This window comes from Rattus norvegicus, chromosome 2 (genome assembly GCF_021556685.1).
Source record: "Rattus norvegicus strain SHRSP/BbbUtx chromosome 2, alternate assembly SHRSP_T2T, whole genome shotgun sequence".
In the NCBI taxonomy this organism is placed as follows: domain Eukaryota; kingdom Metazoa; phylum Chordata; class Mammalia; order Rodentia; family Muridae; genus Rattus; species Rattus norvegicus.
Window position 1 is genome coordinate 112,820,001 of NC_141535.1, and position 15,116 is coordinate 112,835,116.

At 44.7% G+C, this 15,116-nt stretch overlaps 1 protein-coding gene across 9 annotated transcripts in view; it reads left to right on the forward strand.

The window, feature by feature from the left end:
* Tnik (TRAF2 and NCK interacting kinase) overlaps positions 1–15,116 on the forward strand; it is a 398,674-nt gene that overhangs the window by 300,978 nt on the left and 82,580 nt on the right. For all 9 annotated transcript variants that reach the window (NM_001106422.1, XM_087618702.1, XM_087618687.1 and 6 more), the window contains 3 exon segments: positions 369–544; positions 5,110–5,176; positions 9,976–10,180. In NM_001106422.1, coding sequence (NP_001099892.1) covers positions 369–544; positions 5,110–5,176; positions 9,976–10,180 — 448 coding nt within the window.

Genomic DNA, 15,116 nt, shown 5'->3' on the forward strand with positions numbered 1-15,116 from the left:
GTCTGTAAGCCCCCCAGTTCCCCCAGTCCACGGTCCTTCTCTTTCTTCTTCCCTTCACAGGTCATTTCCCTCTTGGTTTCTTTTATGTGAGGTTGTGCTCCTTCATGAAAATATCCCCATGTGTATAACTACCCTATGTTACCTTGTGTCCATGTGGATGGTGATGATACCTTCAAACTTCATTGTACTGGTACTGAGAGGATCTGTGATTGGTTGATACCCTATGCTCATCAGATGGATCTCTCTCTCTCTCTCTCTCTCTCTCTCTCTCTCTCTCTCTCTCTCTCTCAGGTCACATTTCAAAAGTCGTACTTGCTTGTCTTTTATGTTAGCATTCTATCTGTGAATTCATCTCTTTTGTCTGGCAGGTCAAAAAAATTCCAGTCATTTATCGAGAGCTGCTTGGTAAAGAATCACGGCCAGCGGCCAGCCACAGAACAGTTGATGAAGCACCCATTCATACGAGACCAGCCTAATGAGAGGCAGGTCCGCATCCAGCTGAAGGACCACATTGATCGAACAAAGAAGAAGCGAGGAGAAAAGGGTTAGTTGCACGTTTGTATTTCAGAGAAAGAAACAAAAGGCATTTCACTGTGGGCTCTTGATGTATTTGGAGGGGACTGGAGATTTCTCAGAGGCTGCATTATTCTTTCCTGTGAAATCTGCCTTCTAGGTCAGAACCTTGGGTATTAGTGGAAAGAAACTAACACCAAAGGCAAATCCCCTTGGAAAAATTCGACCTGTGAGCCATATATCTCCTTCTAGGCACCAAACAAAGCCGTGATGGCGATACTATAAGCACTTTAAATGACAAGTGACTTCTCTCAATTGAAATGAATATTCATGTTCCAAAGAGTGACATCTACACATGTCAGACAACCTAAAGACATCATCTGGTTGGCATTTCCCTGCATTGACAGTCTTCAGCATTTATGTTTCTGTGCTCCAAGAGTTGTTTCTGTCGTTTAGAAGTCAGAAAAGAATTTCTTATAGCGACTGTGATAAAATAAAAAGACCACTGGGTTGCCAAGCTAGCAACATGGCATCAGAGTTTGAGCTGAAGGTCCCCAAATGCACTTCCTCGTTTTATAGATGCACACGTTCCTCTCCTGGACAGTCTACACTGTGTCATGGAGAGCACAGGAGCACAGATGTGACACATTGGGACGGTGCCCAAGCTGTTGGAATGGAGGCTTATAATCTGACTTGTCCCTGAAGTTAAGGGAAAGCTTGAGGTCTGTGCAGGGCTCATGGCCAGCTGAGCATAAGGTGGGAGGAAGGGAAAGCTGGGGCATGAAAAGGAAGATTAGGAGGGAGAAGAACTTACAGGGTGGGGAGCAGGGGGCAGTAAGAGGGAGAGGCAGATTCAGGATAGAAGGATAGCCATTGAGAGTGTGGTGAGGGGGAGCAGAACTGACCAGAGACTAGAGTGGCTGTGTGTGTTTTTCTCTGCTTCCCTCTCCTCCAACCTCCTCACCTCCCCAGGCAGGGGATAGTAGCAGACAGCACAGGAGGAAGTGTGTTGTCTTTCTTTGGTTTTGTAAAACAGCAGCAACAAGTCATGTGAGCTGAGTCTTGGAGGCTAGTGGTAAGTAAACCGGATCGACAGGTAACATCTTCAGAAGACCAAGGAAGGAGGAAGAATCTTCAGTGACCCTTTGAGCTAAGGGCCCCTTCTTTACCAGCGAGTTTCAAGGATTCCCAAAGAGTCCAGTTAGTGGGGAGTCAGAAATGGGAGGTCATGAGGCCTCCATCTCCAGGAGTTAGCAGATAGGGATAAGATATTCATGAGGTCCCAAAGAGCTGGGAAATCTGATTTTCAACTCTTCTTTGTTGTTGTCTTGGATCATGCCATGGAGTGAAATATCTCAAACAGTATTTGAGAGCCGTATGTCAAATATACAACCATTAAATACCCACGTCTTTAAAAGGAAATTTTATTTTACTATAGATATACCTAATGGGTTAAATGTTTTGATTGCTTTAAGGTTCAGATTCAGGGTTCACATTCTAACTGTGCTCCTTACAAATTATGTGAAACCTACCTCAGTTTTCTCATCCCTAAATTGGGTCTAGGAACCCCAACAATATAGCTTCCTGCCTGGCATCATGGCAAATACTAAAGATAATACATGTAATGTTTAATGCTGTATCTGGTACATATTTAAACATTGATACCCACTCTTAGCCCATTCTTTATTGACCCATCACTTTTTGGAACCATTCGGAGGGACTTTCTGAGGGCTCGTGACCCATGAATAAAAACTGGGAAAATTTGTGGTTTACATTGTTTGCAAATTCGGGAGCTACAAATACTGAAATGTCACATGGAAATTGTCACGCCATGATGACACTAAAGCTACTTTTAATATTTTCCCCATAGTACGGAGGAGCAGGGTTCTTGTTAATAACTGCATGCAAATGCTATGTCTAAATGAAAGGAAGCAGGATTGCTGTTTTGGCTTAAATCTACCATACTCACAGTTCTGATCTTATTTCTGTCTGTTTCCAAAGAAGAGTATTTGATTAGGCAACCTTTCTTTCCATTTTTTTTCAAGCTGGATAACTTAATTTGATCTCTCGTGTTTTTAAAATATCTATTGATTTATTTTGTTATGTGTATGAATGTGTCTATCCCTGTGTGAGTTTCTGAACACCTTCTGCATGTGCTGTGCTTGGAGGCCAGGAGAGAGCATCAGATCCCCTGGAACTGGAGTTGCAAGTGGTTATGAGCAGTCCCGTGTGGGTGCTGGGAACCAAATCCAGGTCTTCTGCAAGTGCAGCGTGTGCTCTTAACTATTCCTTTTTGAAAAATATTTATTTTATTTGTATATATAAGTATTCTGCCTTCATGTATGCATGTACACCACTTGTGTGTATGGTAATCACAGAGGCTGCAATAAGGCATCGGATCCCCTGGAACAAGAGTTATAGATGACTGTGAGGCACCATGTAGGCTTGGTAGTCAATCCTGGTTCTCTAGAAGGTGCTGTTAACCACGGAGCCACCTCTCCAGCCTCCAACCATCCCCCCCCAAACATCCCCCTTTTCATTAGATCTTTGTAGGAACAGCTTTTGATAGAATTGAAGAGTTTTACTTTTTTAATATCTTAGGATTTTTGACCCGATATTTTTCCTTAAGATATACTGACATCTACTAACTTAATCCTGTAGTACAAACACAGTCAAGCTCGGTTCTGGTAAAATATTAACATCAAGGAGACTGACACATTAAAGTTCTTCTTTAGGGAATCGAAGCAATTAGAATCTTTCTGTGTTTCTCTCATTCACAGCAATGGCCCTTATCAGGTTAAACTTCGACATGGCATTTTGAGAATGCCTAGTTTGGTATGAGTTAGAGATACTTTATGGCAGATTCTATACATTTGCTGAAAACATTGTAAATAGGTAGCCTGAGAAGTGCATGCTCACCTAAAATGAGGCTCCCTTGTGAGTCTACAAAATGTACCTGAACTCATCACACTTTGGCTTTCCTTTACCCTCTAATATCGAAATATAGGTAGTTAGACAATCTGGTGGTTTTTCCAGTGTGAATACTGCCTCCCAACGGTAAATAGCAAATTTGCTATAACTCTTAGCTCTAAGGATTAAGGACAGTCTTGTGACATCTTTTTTTTTTTTTTTTTTTTTTTTTTTTACTTCAAAGCTTCTCTAAGGACTTCTCATCGCCTACAGAAAAGTCCTCAGCACAGCACATTTAAGGATCTGAGAGTCACTGTACTTTGACATCTCGGTCTCACCATCTGCTTCCCCACCACCTAGATACCTAGCTTCTCAGAACTTGTGTTTCTTGAGCCTCACATGGGGGCATATTGTTTGCAATGTCATTTCCTGTCTCTTCCAACTGCTGCCAGCACAAGGGCCACTGACCTTCCAAGACCCAGCACATCACCTCCCCAGTGTCCCACCACTGCTGCTACCTCCCCATTCTGAGCAAGGGAGTGTGGGGGGGTGGTAGCTGCCCCCTACTCTCACTTCCCATTGCCTTCTATGTGCCTCTGTTCAGGAGATGGCATATTGAGGAGACACTGGTTTTCCGATGAAACTTTCCGATATTGAATTCTAAATACACATCCCAGATTGACTTTTTATTACTGTGAAGGCATTACTCGTCTGCAATCTACCTCCCTTATTTTAGAGGATTGCTATCATAAGTGAGATAATAAATCTGAAATATCTAACACTAATACATGTGTGATGCCTCTCAAACATTCATTTTCTTTTTTCTATAGCCATGGAAAAGTGACAATCATGTACTCACACATATGTCTTGTTCATTGTACTTTGATCATGACTAAGGCAAAGATTCAATATTAATATAGGTTACCTTGTTTACTATTTTACTGAATTAAATGAATGTTTACATTCATTCCTTACAAGTCAATCATTACATATATATATATATATATATATATATATATATATATATGTATATATATTAAACTTAGCGCTCCCTGCATATTACATGTTCTAAGCTTTTGGTATAGGCTAGTATACAGAGATCATTGTTATTATAAAGTGGCCATATTATGCTTGCTTCTATGTAATGTTCTATCATGTGCTGACTCACACCAGCACTGTCAGAGACAGGTGAGTCAAGCATGGCTCCATGGTGTCAGCACAGCATCAGTGTCAGTAGGCAGTGAGAATTTCAGCTCCATTGTTTCATGGGATTGCTGCCACACATGTGGTCCATTGACCACAGTTTGGTTCTGTGGCTCATGGAAGTTATTAAAGGGGCAGGTCCTCCCTGGACAACAACACCATCATCTACACCAGTGGTCTTCAACATTCCCGATGCTTTGACGCATTAAAACAGTTCCTCATGTGGCTTCTACACCAGTGGTCCTAATGCTGCAACCCTTTAATACAGTTCCTTGTATTGTGCTGACCCCTAATCATAAAATTATCTCATTGCTGCTTCATTAACTGTAATTTTGCTACTGTTATCAATCGTAATGTAAATATCTGTGTCTTATAATTGTCTTAGGTAAGCCCTGTGAAAGGGTTATTCACCTCCACGAAAGGGTCATGACCCACAGGTTGAGAAACACTGTTTTACACTGACATTCTGTGGTCTCTCTCCAGATGAGACTGAGTATGAATACAGTGGAAGTGAGGAAGAAGAAGAAGAGAACGACTCTGGGGAACCCAGGTATGAGGAACGTAGACCTTCCAGTTTCTACGTTCTGGACTGGGCTTGCTCAGAATGCACTCTGTACGTTTGATTTATCACTCTGTTTTTAGGAATGTATCAGGGTTTAATGTATTGCCCACACACACATTCATTAATGTGCAGAATTTTCCTTAGTCAGACTCCTTTTAAAAATGTTGAAACCAGCATATTCTTTATCTTGTCCCCCAAGATGTATGGTCTGTATGCATGACCCTGTTTCCTCTCACGCATAGATCTAGAGTGTGTGTGAGGGGGCCATTATCTGGCTAATGCAGCCCTGAAAATATTTAAAATGGCCACTTCAGAGAGAGCTAAGTGACATTTTCAGCTTGGGGTCATTCATCTTGTTATATACTCCCTCTGAGAAGCCCTTTCAGATGGCCACCTTCCCTGCCATGTGCCTTGATAGTTCACACGGACCAATCCCAGAGGAGGTAATTCTAGAAATCAAATTATCCTCTGGATATGAACCGTGATAGAGGCGTTCATGCCATCCTGTTGTCTCTCTGGAACCCAGTGCTCCTTAATCACCATCATCTCCACATTTAGAGACATACTTGGTTTTTGAGGCCAGCTTTCTTCCCACCTGAGGGTGGTGCTTGTGGTGCTGGGATTTCTCTGTGGACAGCAGCTCTGTTCATTCCACTGTGGAGAAAATGGACATGGAGAAAAGTCTCTGGGTATTATGGGTCCATGCCCTCTGGCCATCCAAGGTATCAATCCTCATATTGCAATGTGAAGACCATTTGTATCACTGGCACAAGAGTGTCTTGTTCTGTGGAGGGACCATGCTGCAGAAATAAGCTAAACACCATATTTCCCTCTCCCTCCCTCCCTTCCTCCTTTCTGTCCTTCCTTCCTTTACCTTTTCTTCCTCTGTGTGTGTGTGTGTGTGTGTGTGTGTGTGTGTGTGTGTGTGTGTGTGTGTAGCACATGTGAAAACTGTCCTAGTTTGCTGTATTGTTGCTGTGATAAAACACTAACCTAAAGCAATGTGGGGAAGAAAGAGTTTATTCTCTCTTGTAGCTTGTAGTCTATCATAGAGGGAAGTCAGAGCAGAAACCTGGAGGCAGGACCTGAAGCAGAGACCATTTTGAAATGATGGTTCCTGACTTGCTCAGTCTGCTTTCTTACACAACCCAGGGCCACCTGCCCATTATAGGTGTCAATCCCCCTACACATAGATACACCTACTGGTCAATCTACTAGTGAGAATTCTTCAGCTGAGGCTCTCTCTTCCCAGGTGACCCTAACTTGTGTCAAGTTGATAATATCTAGCCAGCATAGAAGTTATGGTCCAGACAACCTCAGTTATCATCCATCAAGGGCTATCTTATTTTTATCATATGAAATTATTTAGATGTATTTTTATTGAAAACAAATATTTATACATTATATTCTGATCAGTTTCCTCTACCCCAACTCCTTCCAGACCCTTCTCATCCCCCCAACTCCATGCCCACCCCTCTCGCAACAACAAACAAACCAGAACCAAAAGAAAAGAGCACAAGAAAAACACACATGCACAAAAAACATAAAAGTACAAGATCAGAAACCACAGTACACACGCACAAGACCCATGAGTCAAAAAACGCCAAAACAAAGCCATATGAAACAAGTCTACTAGAGTCTAGAGGAGTGCGATGCTGTGTTTTGAAACAAACTTTCTCGCTGCCTGATTGGGCTAGGCCAACTGGCCAGTGAGCTCTGAGGATCCTTCTGTCTCTACCTTCCAGCACAGGATAACAAGCATTTGCTACCACACCCAGCTCTTTTTACTTGAATTCTGGAAACCACATTGACACCCTCACACTTGCAAGGCAAATACTTTACTGACTACGCCATTTCTCCAGCCTCTGTTCTCTGTTTAAGCCAGAGGATCTCAACCTGTGACTCTCTACTCCTTTAAGGATCATATAACAGGCCTACATATCAGATATCAGATATTTACATTATGATTCATAACAGTAGCAAAATTACAGGTAGGAAGTAGTAACAAAATAATTTTATTTGTGTGGGGTCACCACAACATGAGGAACTGTATGAACGGGTCCCAGCGTTAGGAAGGTTGAGAATTGCTGTTAAGCCAACTCAAACCTGACAAACTCCTCTCTTACTAAGCACCCTAAGAGGTTGAGACTGAGCCCACAGGGCCATTAGGTTTTCTCTCTTCTCTGACAGGAGATTTCTCAAGGTTAAGGACTGCAGGAGAATTCTTTTCTTGCATCAAAATATGTTAGCTGCCCCCACATTAGCTACATAAAGACAATGGTTGTCAATCAGTGCTGTGCGAAGTGACTGTTCCTCTGGAGGAAAGGACCCTGTTCCCTGCTTCCAGGCTGTTAGCTGTCTTCCCTCCGACTGTCCTTTGAAGAACTGAGAAACCCTGTCTTTCCAGGGCTTTCTGTGTGTCGGGAGTCATTTGGTGAGCCACCTCTGTAATTAGAACATGTCATTATGTCATGGGGAAGATTACTCACCAAATACTAGTTTTTTAAAACATGTCTAATTAGTCTTCATGGAATCCTGAAAGTTAGGAAAAGACCGTGGTTTCCTCACTTTAGACATGAGACAGCATGGTCATATACAGTGTCAGTAATTGAATCATTAGTACAACCAAGGTCTCCTGGTTATGACTAATGGTGTATCCTTGTGTTTATGTGACATGATTGTACCAGCATCACCATTTAGAAGTTGTTTTAGAGTTTTACACTCAGATAACTAGTTGTAGATGGGGTTCACAATAGACCCTTAAACTCCCATGAAATGCCCTCAGCGAAGGCCTGTGACTATGGTGGCCTCTCATCTTCTGACAAGCAGAATGATACTCTTGTCAACTGCTAACACCCTGCCCCCATCCTACAGCCCTCATACCATTTCCTGACGCCGCTGTCACCCAGCAGCCCAAATGAAACTGTAAGTCATCCCTCGCACATCAAATCTGTCCATGGGCCTCATTAATTCTATCACCAGTGTTTGAGGTTCACTCACTGCTTGCTGTGTGACGTCTTCACTGTGAAGCATTGTAAGCTTCCTTTACTCTCCCATCCCACATGCCTCTACCTGAGGAATGTCACAGATCCTCATTTAGATTAGAGGATCAATTTCCTTTCTCCCAATAAAAACATGTTTAGCCAGCACCTGAGATTCCTGAGATGCTACCCCATGCTAATGAGGCATTTCAGGTATCCTAAGCTCCTAGTCAATGACCTTTGTCCATCCTGGATGTTCATATCCTCAGTTCCCTAAAAATTTATAAGCTTTCAATCACCCTAAGTAAAGTTGATCTGCCTCCTGCTAGCAGGTCCCAGTGTGGTCATTCAGTGTACATACTCACAGGGCTTCCAAACCCTTCGCTCCCTGTTTCTGCTTTCAGTGCCCTCATGGATTATATCAGCCAATGGTCCATGAGAGCAGGAAGACCCCCACAGCTCCGAACCCCATTTCCATTTTCTACCTGCTCTCTATCTGGCACTGTCACCCTACAGTACCAGTACCTGCTCCATAGCAGAAATGAGGAGTTACGTGTTCAGTGAGTTTATTTTGGCAGAAGCTGTCACAAAAATTTAAAGGGGCTCTGTTTAAAAAAAAAATCAAAAGCAAAAAACAATAAAACATAAGAGCCAACTTCATCTCCCAGATAGATAGATAGATAGATAGATAGATAGATAGATAGATAGATAGCCAGCCAGCCAGCCATGGAGAACCAGAGATCATAATTTTCAACTGGTAACCTTTGAGTTGGCAGCCAGGGACCACCAGTGGTACCAGACAGTTTATGTCCTTCAAACACACACATGCACACACACACACACACACACACACACACACACACACACACACACACACACACTTAAAAACACTATGTTAGACATATCCTAGGAATCAGTTACCTAAGGTGCAGTCCCAAGTGTGTGGTTTGTGCCTAGACCCATGCCCTTCTACAGTGGTCAATGTCTACAATGGAGACAAACCCTGGGCACCATGAACTACACAGACTTGGCCTAAGAGCTTGACTTTTGTCAACCTGGTCTTTATCCTTGTCCCTTCTGGTCCATTGCATCTTCTCTGAGCGTCATAACCTCTGCCTATTGGGCCTCCGAGTAAGCTGCCCCAAGTAGGTGTATGTGAGAACATCTGCTCTCAGGAACAGAGTCTGCTGTGCGTGCATGCCTGTGTGTTTATGTTGTATGTTCACTGCATGTGTGTGTATGTATATGTGCATAGGTTGTACATGTCTAGAGGTCAGAGGGCAACTTCTGGTGTTGGTCCTTTCCTTCCACCTTGTTAGAAACTTTCTTTCATTGTTGAGGGCTGTGCATACTAAGTTGCAGACCTCTGACGTCTGTCTCTGCCTCGGTCTTCACAAAGGAGTGCAATATTGCAGACACATTTGCTATTGGACCCGACCTTGGGGGACAGTGTCTTCTATGGACCTGAACCCAGGTTCATGCATATTTAGCAAGTGCTTCAACCACTGAGCCATCTCCCCGGCCCCTGGTAGTTAGTTACTCTTATATGTGGAGATAAACTTGCCCAGGGCTTGGGGCTTGCACACTTATTTAAGTCTTAAGAAGCAAATCTTTGCTGTGCACTGGGGACAGAGTCATGTGAACAGGCCTATGAAGGGTGTGACATTCCATTAGGGATGGAGACAACCTGTATGCAATGGTCATCTTGAGAGGCAAGAAGAGCACTGCTCTCTCTCATCCGCCTAGGACTGTGGAGTAGCAACGGCCCTGTCATAGGTGGTGCCTCATCTTCTTTCCTGTCCACAGCTCCATTCTGAACCTACCAGGAGAGTCAACACTGCGACGGGACTTCCTGAGACTGCAGCTGGCCAACAAGGAGCGCTCAGAGGCCCTGCGGCGCCAACAGCTGGAGCAGCAGCAGAGGGAGAATGAAGAACATAAGAGGCAGCTACTGGCTGAGCGCCAGAAGCGCATCGAGGAGCAGAAGGAGCAGAGGCGGAGGCTGGAGGAGGTGAGTACCAAGGAGCCACCACAGACACCTCAGGCTTGAGGCACTGCCTGCTTGGTACCCGTGCTCTGTGAAAAAGTCTTTTTACAAAAAGCCTTTGCTCACACTCAGAATGGGACCAAGGCTTCTGTCCTTTCACTCATCTACCTCTTAGTGAGGCTTTCCTAGGCCGTCTTATTAAGATGACATCCCTCCCCTTCTAGCATGTTCTGCCACATGTCTCTATTCATATGGCTCCAACCAACTTCAAGCATTCTATACATGGTTCCAGCTCCCCGTTGGGAAGGATCCTGTCTGTGAGGACACAGGCTTCTTTACTCCTCTGGTCTTCTGTAGTGCCTAAGATAGCATGTAACAATAGCTTGGGTATCTGTGGAATGAGTAAATTAACAGGCAAACTACTGAGCCAAGGATTAACCAATTGAAGACAAGCATTAACTGAACTACAGTGAACAAGCAAACCACAGTGAACGGGGAGGTAACCCAACGCTAAGTAATTAACACCAGGCCCTGCATCTTGATTCTCTTCTGACACCAGTAGCCATGCTCTTCCTGCATCCTTCTTGCCCAGGACACACCCTGGAGCTGCAGGCAAGACCTGCACCCTGCAGTGGCTGCTACTCTCCTCTGGATGGGAAACCATTGAACCGTTGATGGTGGTTCTTGAATATCCTGTCCCATACAAGGAAGGTTCTTACCCTTTGTTTAAGTCTCCTTCCCATAACTGCATCTACATTTCCAAGCACTCCTTCTTCAGCCAGATAAAGGAGAGCCTCCTACTGGGGAAATTGGGAGGCAAATGAAATGGCCTAACTAACTGTACAGGAACAGGGTGGTAACACTGTGGGGGTCTCCAGCCTGCTCCTCAATCATAAGGTCCCTGACTTTGCATTTTAGATGACCCACTAGAGAGTGAGATATTGGAGGCTATAGATTTAGATCACTAGTTATTTACCTCCCAAACAATGCCTCTTGCTAGACCTCCCCCAGAGTCCTTCCCTTTTAACAGCCCACCTTGGTGTAGATCTTCTCATTTAAATCTGTGAGGGCCTCAGGTCACTTTTCAGCAAATCCTAGTAGCCCCATTAAGGACATTATTTTCAAACCTCCAAATAATAATCCTCTATATTTACAATGGTTTGCTTATTGAGTGACTTCTATGCTCACATGTGGAACAGTGTATCATTTTCTCCCTCAAAGTGCATATTCTGTCCTTAAGTCCCAGTTTTCCTTCCTTCGTCATGCCATGAGATATCTGAGATTTCTTTCTTTATCCAGTGACTGAGTGACCATGTCGAGTGATCGTGAAGCACTGACCATATGACATTTAACAAGGACAGTGAGGAGGAAATATGAGCAAAACACACAATATATGTGTACAGAATACTGCAGGGAAAGCTATTCATTTGAGCATAACTTTCTCAAGTTTTTAAAATTAAAAAGAAAAGAAGTGGAAAGCCAAGAGGACAGTGGCATGAGATCGGGAGGTGACTTCTAAGCAAGGTTGCAAGCTGGCTTCTCAGATCCCAGTGTGCACGTGAGTGATCACGGAAACAGTGATCGTGAACCAGAACCTCGAACTCTGATCCTCAGATGTGGACTTCGAGACTGCTGTGAGCAGCAATAAGAACATAAACCATGTGTGTGGGTTTAGAACACTGGGTGTACAGGGGCGCCCATCACGTGAGCAGTGTAAAGTCTATCTGCTATCTTCTGTTCTAAGTGTGGTGGATGGAGGCCCATGAACAGGGCGTAGGTAAGTGTACATGTGAAGTATAAAAGTGAAAGGTGCAGACATGACCTCCAGTTACACCCCACCCCACCTCCCACCCCCGGGACACAAATGGACAGTCCTAGTCAGGTTCCGGTAGCTGTGCTTCGCTATCTCTGCCTTCACCCCAGGTCACCTGTGGCTCTTATCCTGGCCCCCAGCCAAGGGCCACAGTTTCCTTTAATCTGTTAGGCTTCTGGAACACAATGGCTCTTTGGACTTAGGACCTCCTCCTTCTGGGTAGATTACACCCTTTCCTAAATACCATCTGCCCTGGCTTTCTTGGTGTGGAATTTGCCAGGTCCCCACTTCCTAGGGCATCACAGCCCCTACTGCTTGGGCTCCATTTCATTACTGGCTCATTATCATAGGCCTCAGTTAAAGGCTCTGACCATGCAGTCCTAGAAAACCCACACTGCCAAGCCCATATGCATTGAACATTCACAAGAGTCACACGATGTAGAGAGCACATGTGGCCTTGTACATTTTATAAATTTGTGTTTGTGTATCTATGTTAATGTTCATATGGATGTCCTGATGGAGGTGCACATGCTCATAAATACCTGTGCGTGTGTGTGTGTGTGTGTGTGTGTGTGTGTGTATAGTCAGAAGAGAACCTCAAGTGACAATCTTCAGATACAGTCTACTTTTTACCCCTGTTGATGGGTTCTTTCATTGGACAGAAAATTGCTAAGTAGACTAGGAGCCTACTAGTGGGCCAGAAAGCCCCCAGGGATGTGCCCGTCTTCATCCACCCAGTGCTGGCTTTGCAAGTATGCACCAGGACACACAATTTTTAAAACAATTTTTATTGATTCTTTGTGAGTCACACATCACCCAGTCCTGCTCATCTCCCTGTCCCCTCAAATCTGTCCTTTGCTCTTGTAACCACCCTGCTCCAAAATAAAACACACAAGTACACACACACACACACACACACACACACACACACACACACCACTCACAACAGCAACAAGACCCCAAAGCATAGAAAAACATGTCGCTGTGGAAGCTATAGTATGTCACAGTGTATCCCTCTGCCCACACATCTTCACTTGCAGATGTTCATGGCAATGAGTCATTGGTCTGGTTTGAGATCTCTCGCTTCTTTGACATCATTAGTACTGAATCCTCACTGGGTCTTCTCCCTGCTATCCTAGCGTTACCCTGTGTCACGGAGATTCTCCAACTTTGGTTCAGCAAGACTGGCTCTTTCACAAGTCCTATCACTCACAGATGATATAGACTTGGGGCTGGGTCTACTCAGAGCTCTGGATCTGGGCCTGGGTGGTAGCTGAGCTACTCGGCGCTCCCTTATCACCACCAGGGCAAGCTGTCCAGCACTGTTCCAGCTAGGCTATGCAATGCTCCCACCATCTGCAGGAGGCAGGTCAGCTATCCTGCTCTCATGCCCTCAGGGTGTCTCCTCAGAGCCAGCTCCACTGTGCTACCCAGTCAAGGCCTGGGGTTCCATCCTCCCAAATGCTGCAGCCTGCCCGGGAGGGGCTGGGTCAGCTCTCCCAGACTCTCACCCAAGGGGCTACTCACCTCTACCTCCTCTGCCAGGGCCAGCTCTACTTTGCTGCCCAAGTGACGTGCACAGCCCATTTTCCGAGTGCTGCGGCCAGTGAGGGGCAGGGCCAGCTCACCTGCTCTCATGACCCCAGTGCCAGCTCTTCCAGCTGCCACAGTTGATGAAGTATGAAAGGTAGGGAGGACATCACCCCCAACACTCAGTTTTTCATGTGGGTCCCAGGGACAGAACTCAGGTCCTCTTGCTTACAGAGCAAGCACTTGACTCACTAAGCCATCTCTCCAGACTGTTTTTGTTTGTTTCTCACATGAACACTTGACTGTTAGACCCAGGTGCTTTGTCAGTATGAAGTCTTCCCAGAGGGTGTATGCTTTTGTTCTGTTTTTTAGTTTTTTTATTATTTGGTTTCTTCCCTGGTACGAGCTCTCTAAATTTCCTACATTTATCATCAAGCAGCTAAGTGATCATTTCTAGTGGTTGTCAAGCACTGGCCATATGACAGAGACTGGCGTCAGGACATTACATGAACTCTGTGACCTTAGTAATCACAATGATCTGCAGGCTAAAGCTTTGCAATGAAATCCTACAGATGAATATTGGTCACTTTGCTGTGACCACATGCCTGACAAGAAGCCACTTGAGGTGGAAGTGGTGCAGGGGGTGTCTTGAACTCATAGTTTTAAAGGATATGGTCCACCATAGGGAGGTCTGCAGATGACTGCACAGTGGTAAGAGTGTGCAGCTGCCCTCCTCTTCCTCACCTCTCAGTGTAACAGAACAAAGCAGATGGGATGGGAAGCCAGGGTATAAACCCTCCAAATGTGCCACCAGTGATCCACTTCCTCTGATCACAGCTTCATCTCTGTAGGTTTTACAGTCTTCAGAGCAGGGCATCAATGGGAAACCACATATTAGAATTCTTGAAAGCAACAGAGTCATAGAAATATCACACAAAAACTGCTAAGGCTAGAGAGAACATTTGACAGCCAACCCACAAATGGTTACATAGCTCAAGAGGAGATCATGTTTCAATCTGGGACTTCACTACAGAGGCTATGCCTTGCGTCACTGTTTTGTGTACCCCATCATGGCCAATATCTCTCTGGTATTTTGCCCATGGCAGCTGTGTTCAACTGGTGCTCAGCTTGGAACTAGGTTCTCCTTACACACCAGGTCGGATCTCCTGAGCGGCCTCTTCTGTGTTCTTCAGTGGCATCTATAGGAGCTTCTCCCATGGGTACGAGTGAGGCACTATGCCCAGAGAGAGACATGCTGAGGTCTGTGGTCTAAATGGAAGGTATCTGTGTGCATAAGAACTGAACCCTCTGCTCTGGGTGATGGTCATTGTGAACCCAGCTCTTCAGAAGAATCAGGGGCACGTGCATGTGGGCAATGACACTGGCTTTATCTTTTGCATCTTTCTCTTGCCCTAGTTCAACCTGCAACTCACAGGCACGTGGGGTCACATGCAGCTATAAATGTGGCCCAACCATCGTACTTAAACATTAGCAGTTTTTGTGTGATATTTCTATGACTCTGTTGCAATGCTTTCAAGAATAAACTCTATAGATGACAATGTCATGTCACGTGTAATGTCACCTGCTAGAGCTTAAGAGAGGAAAGTGAATTGTGAC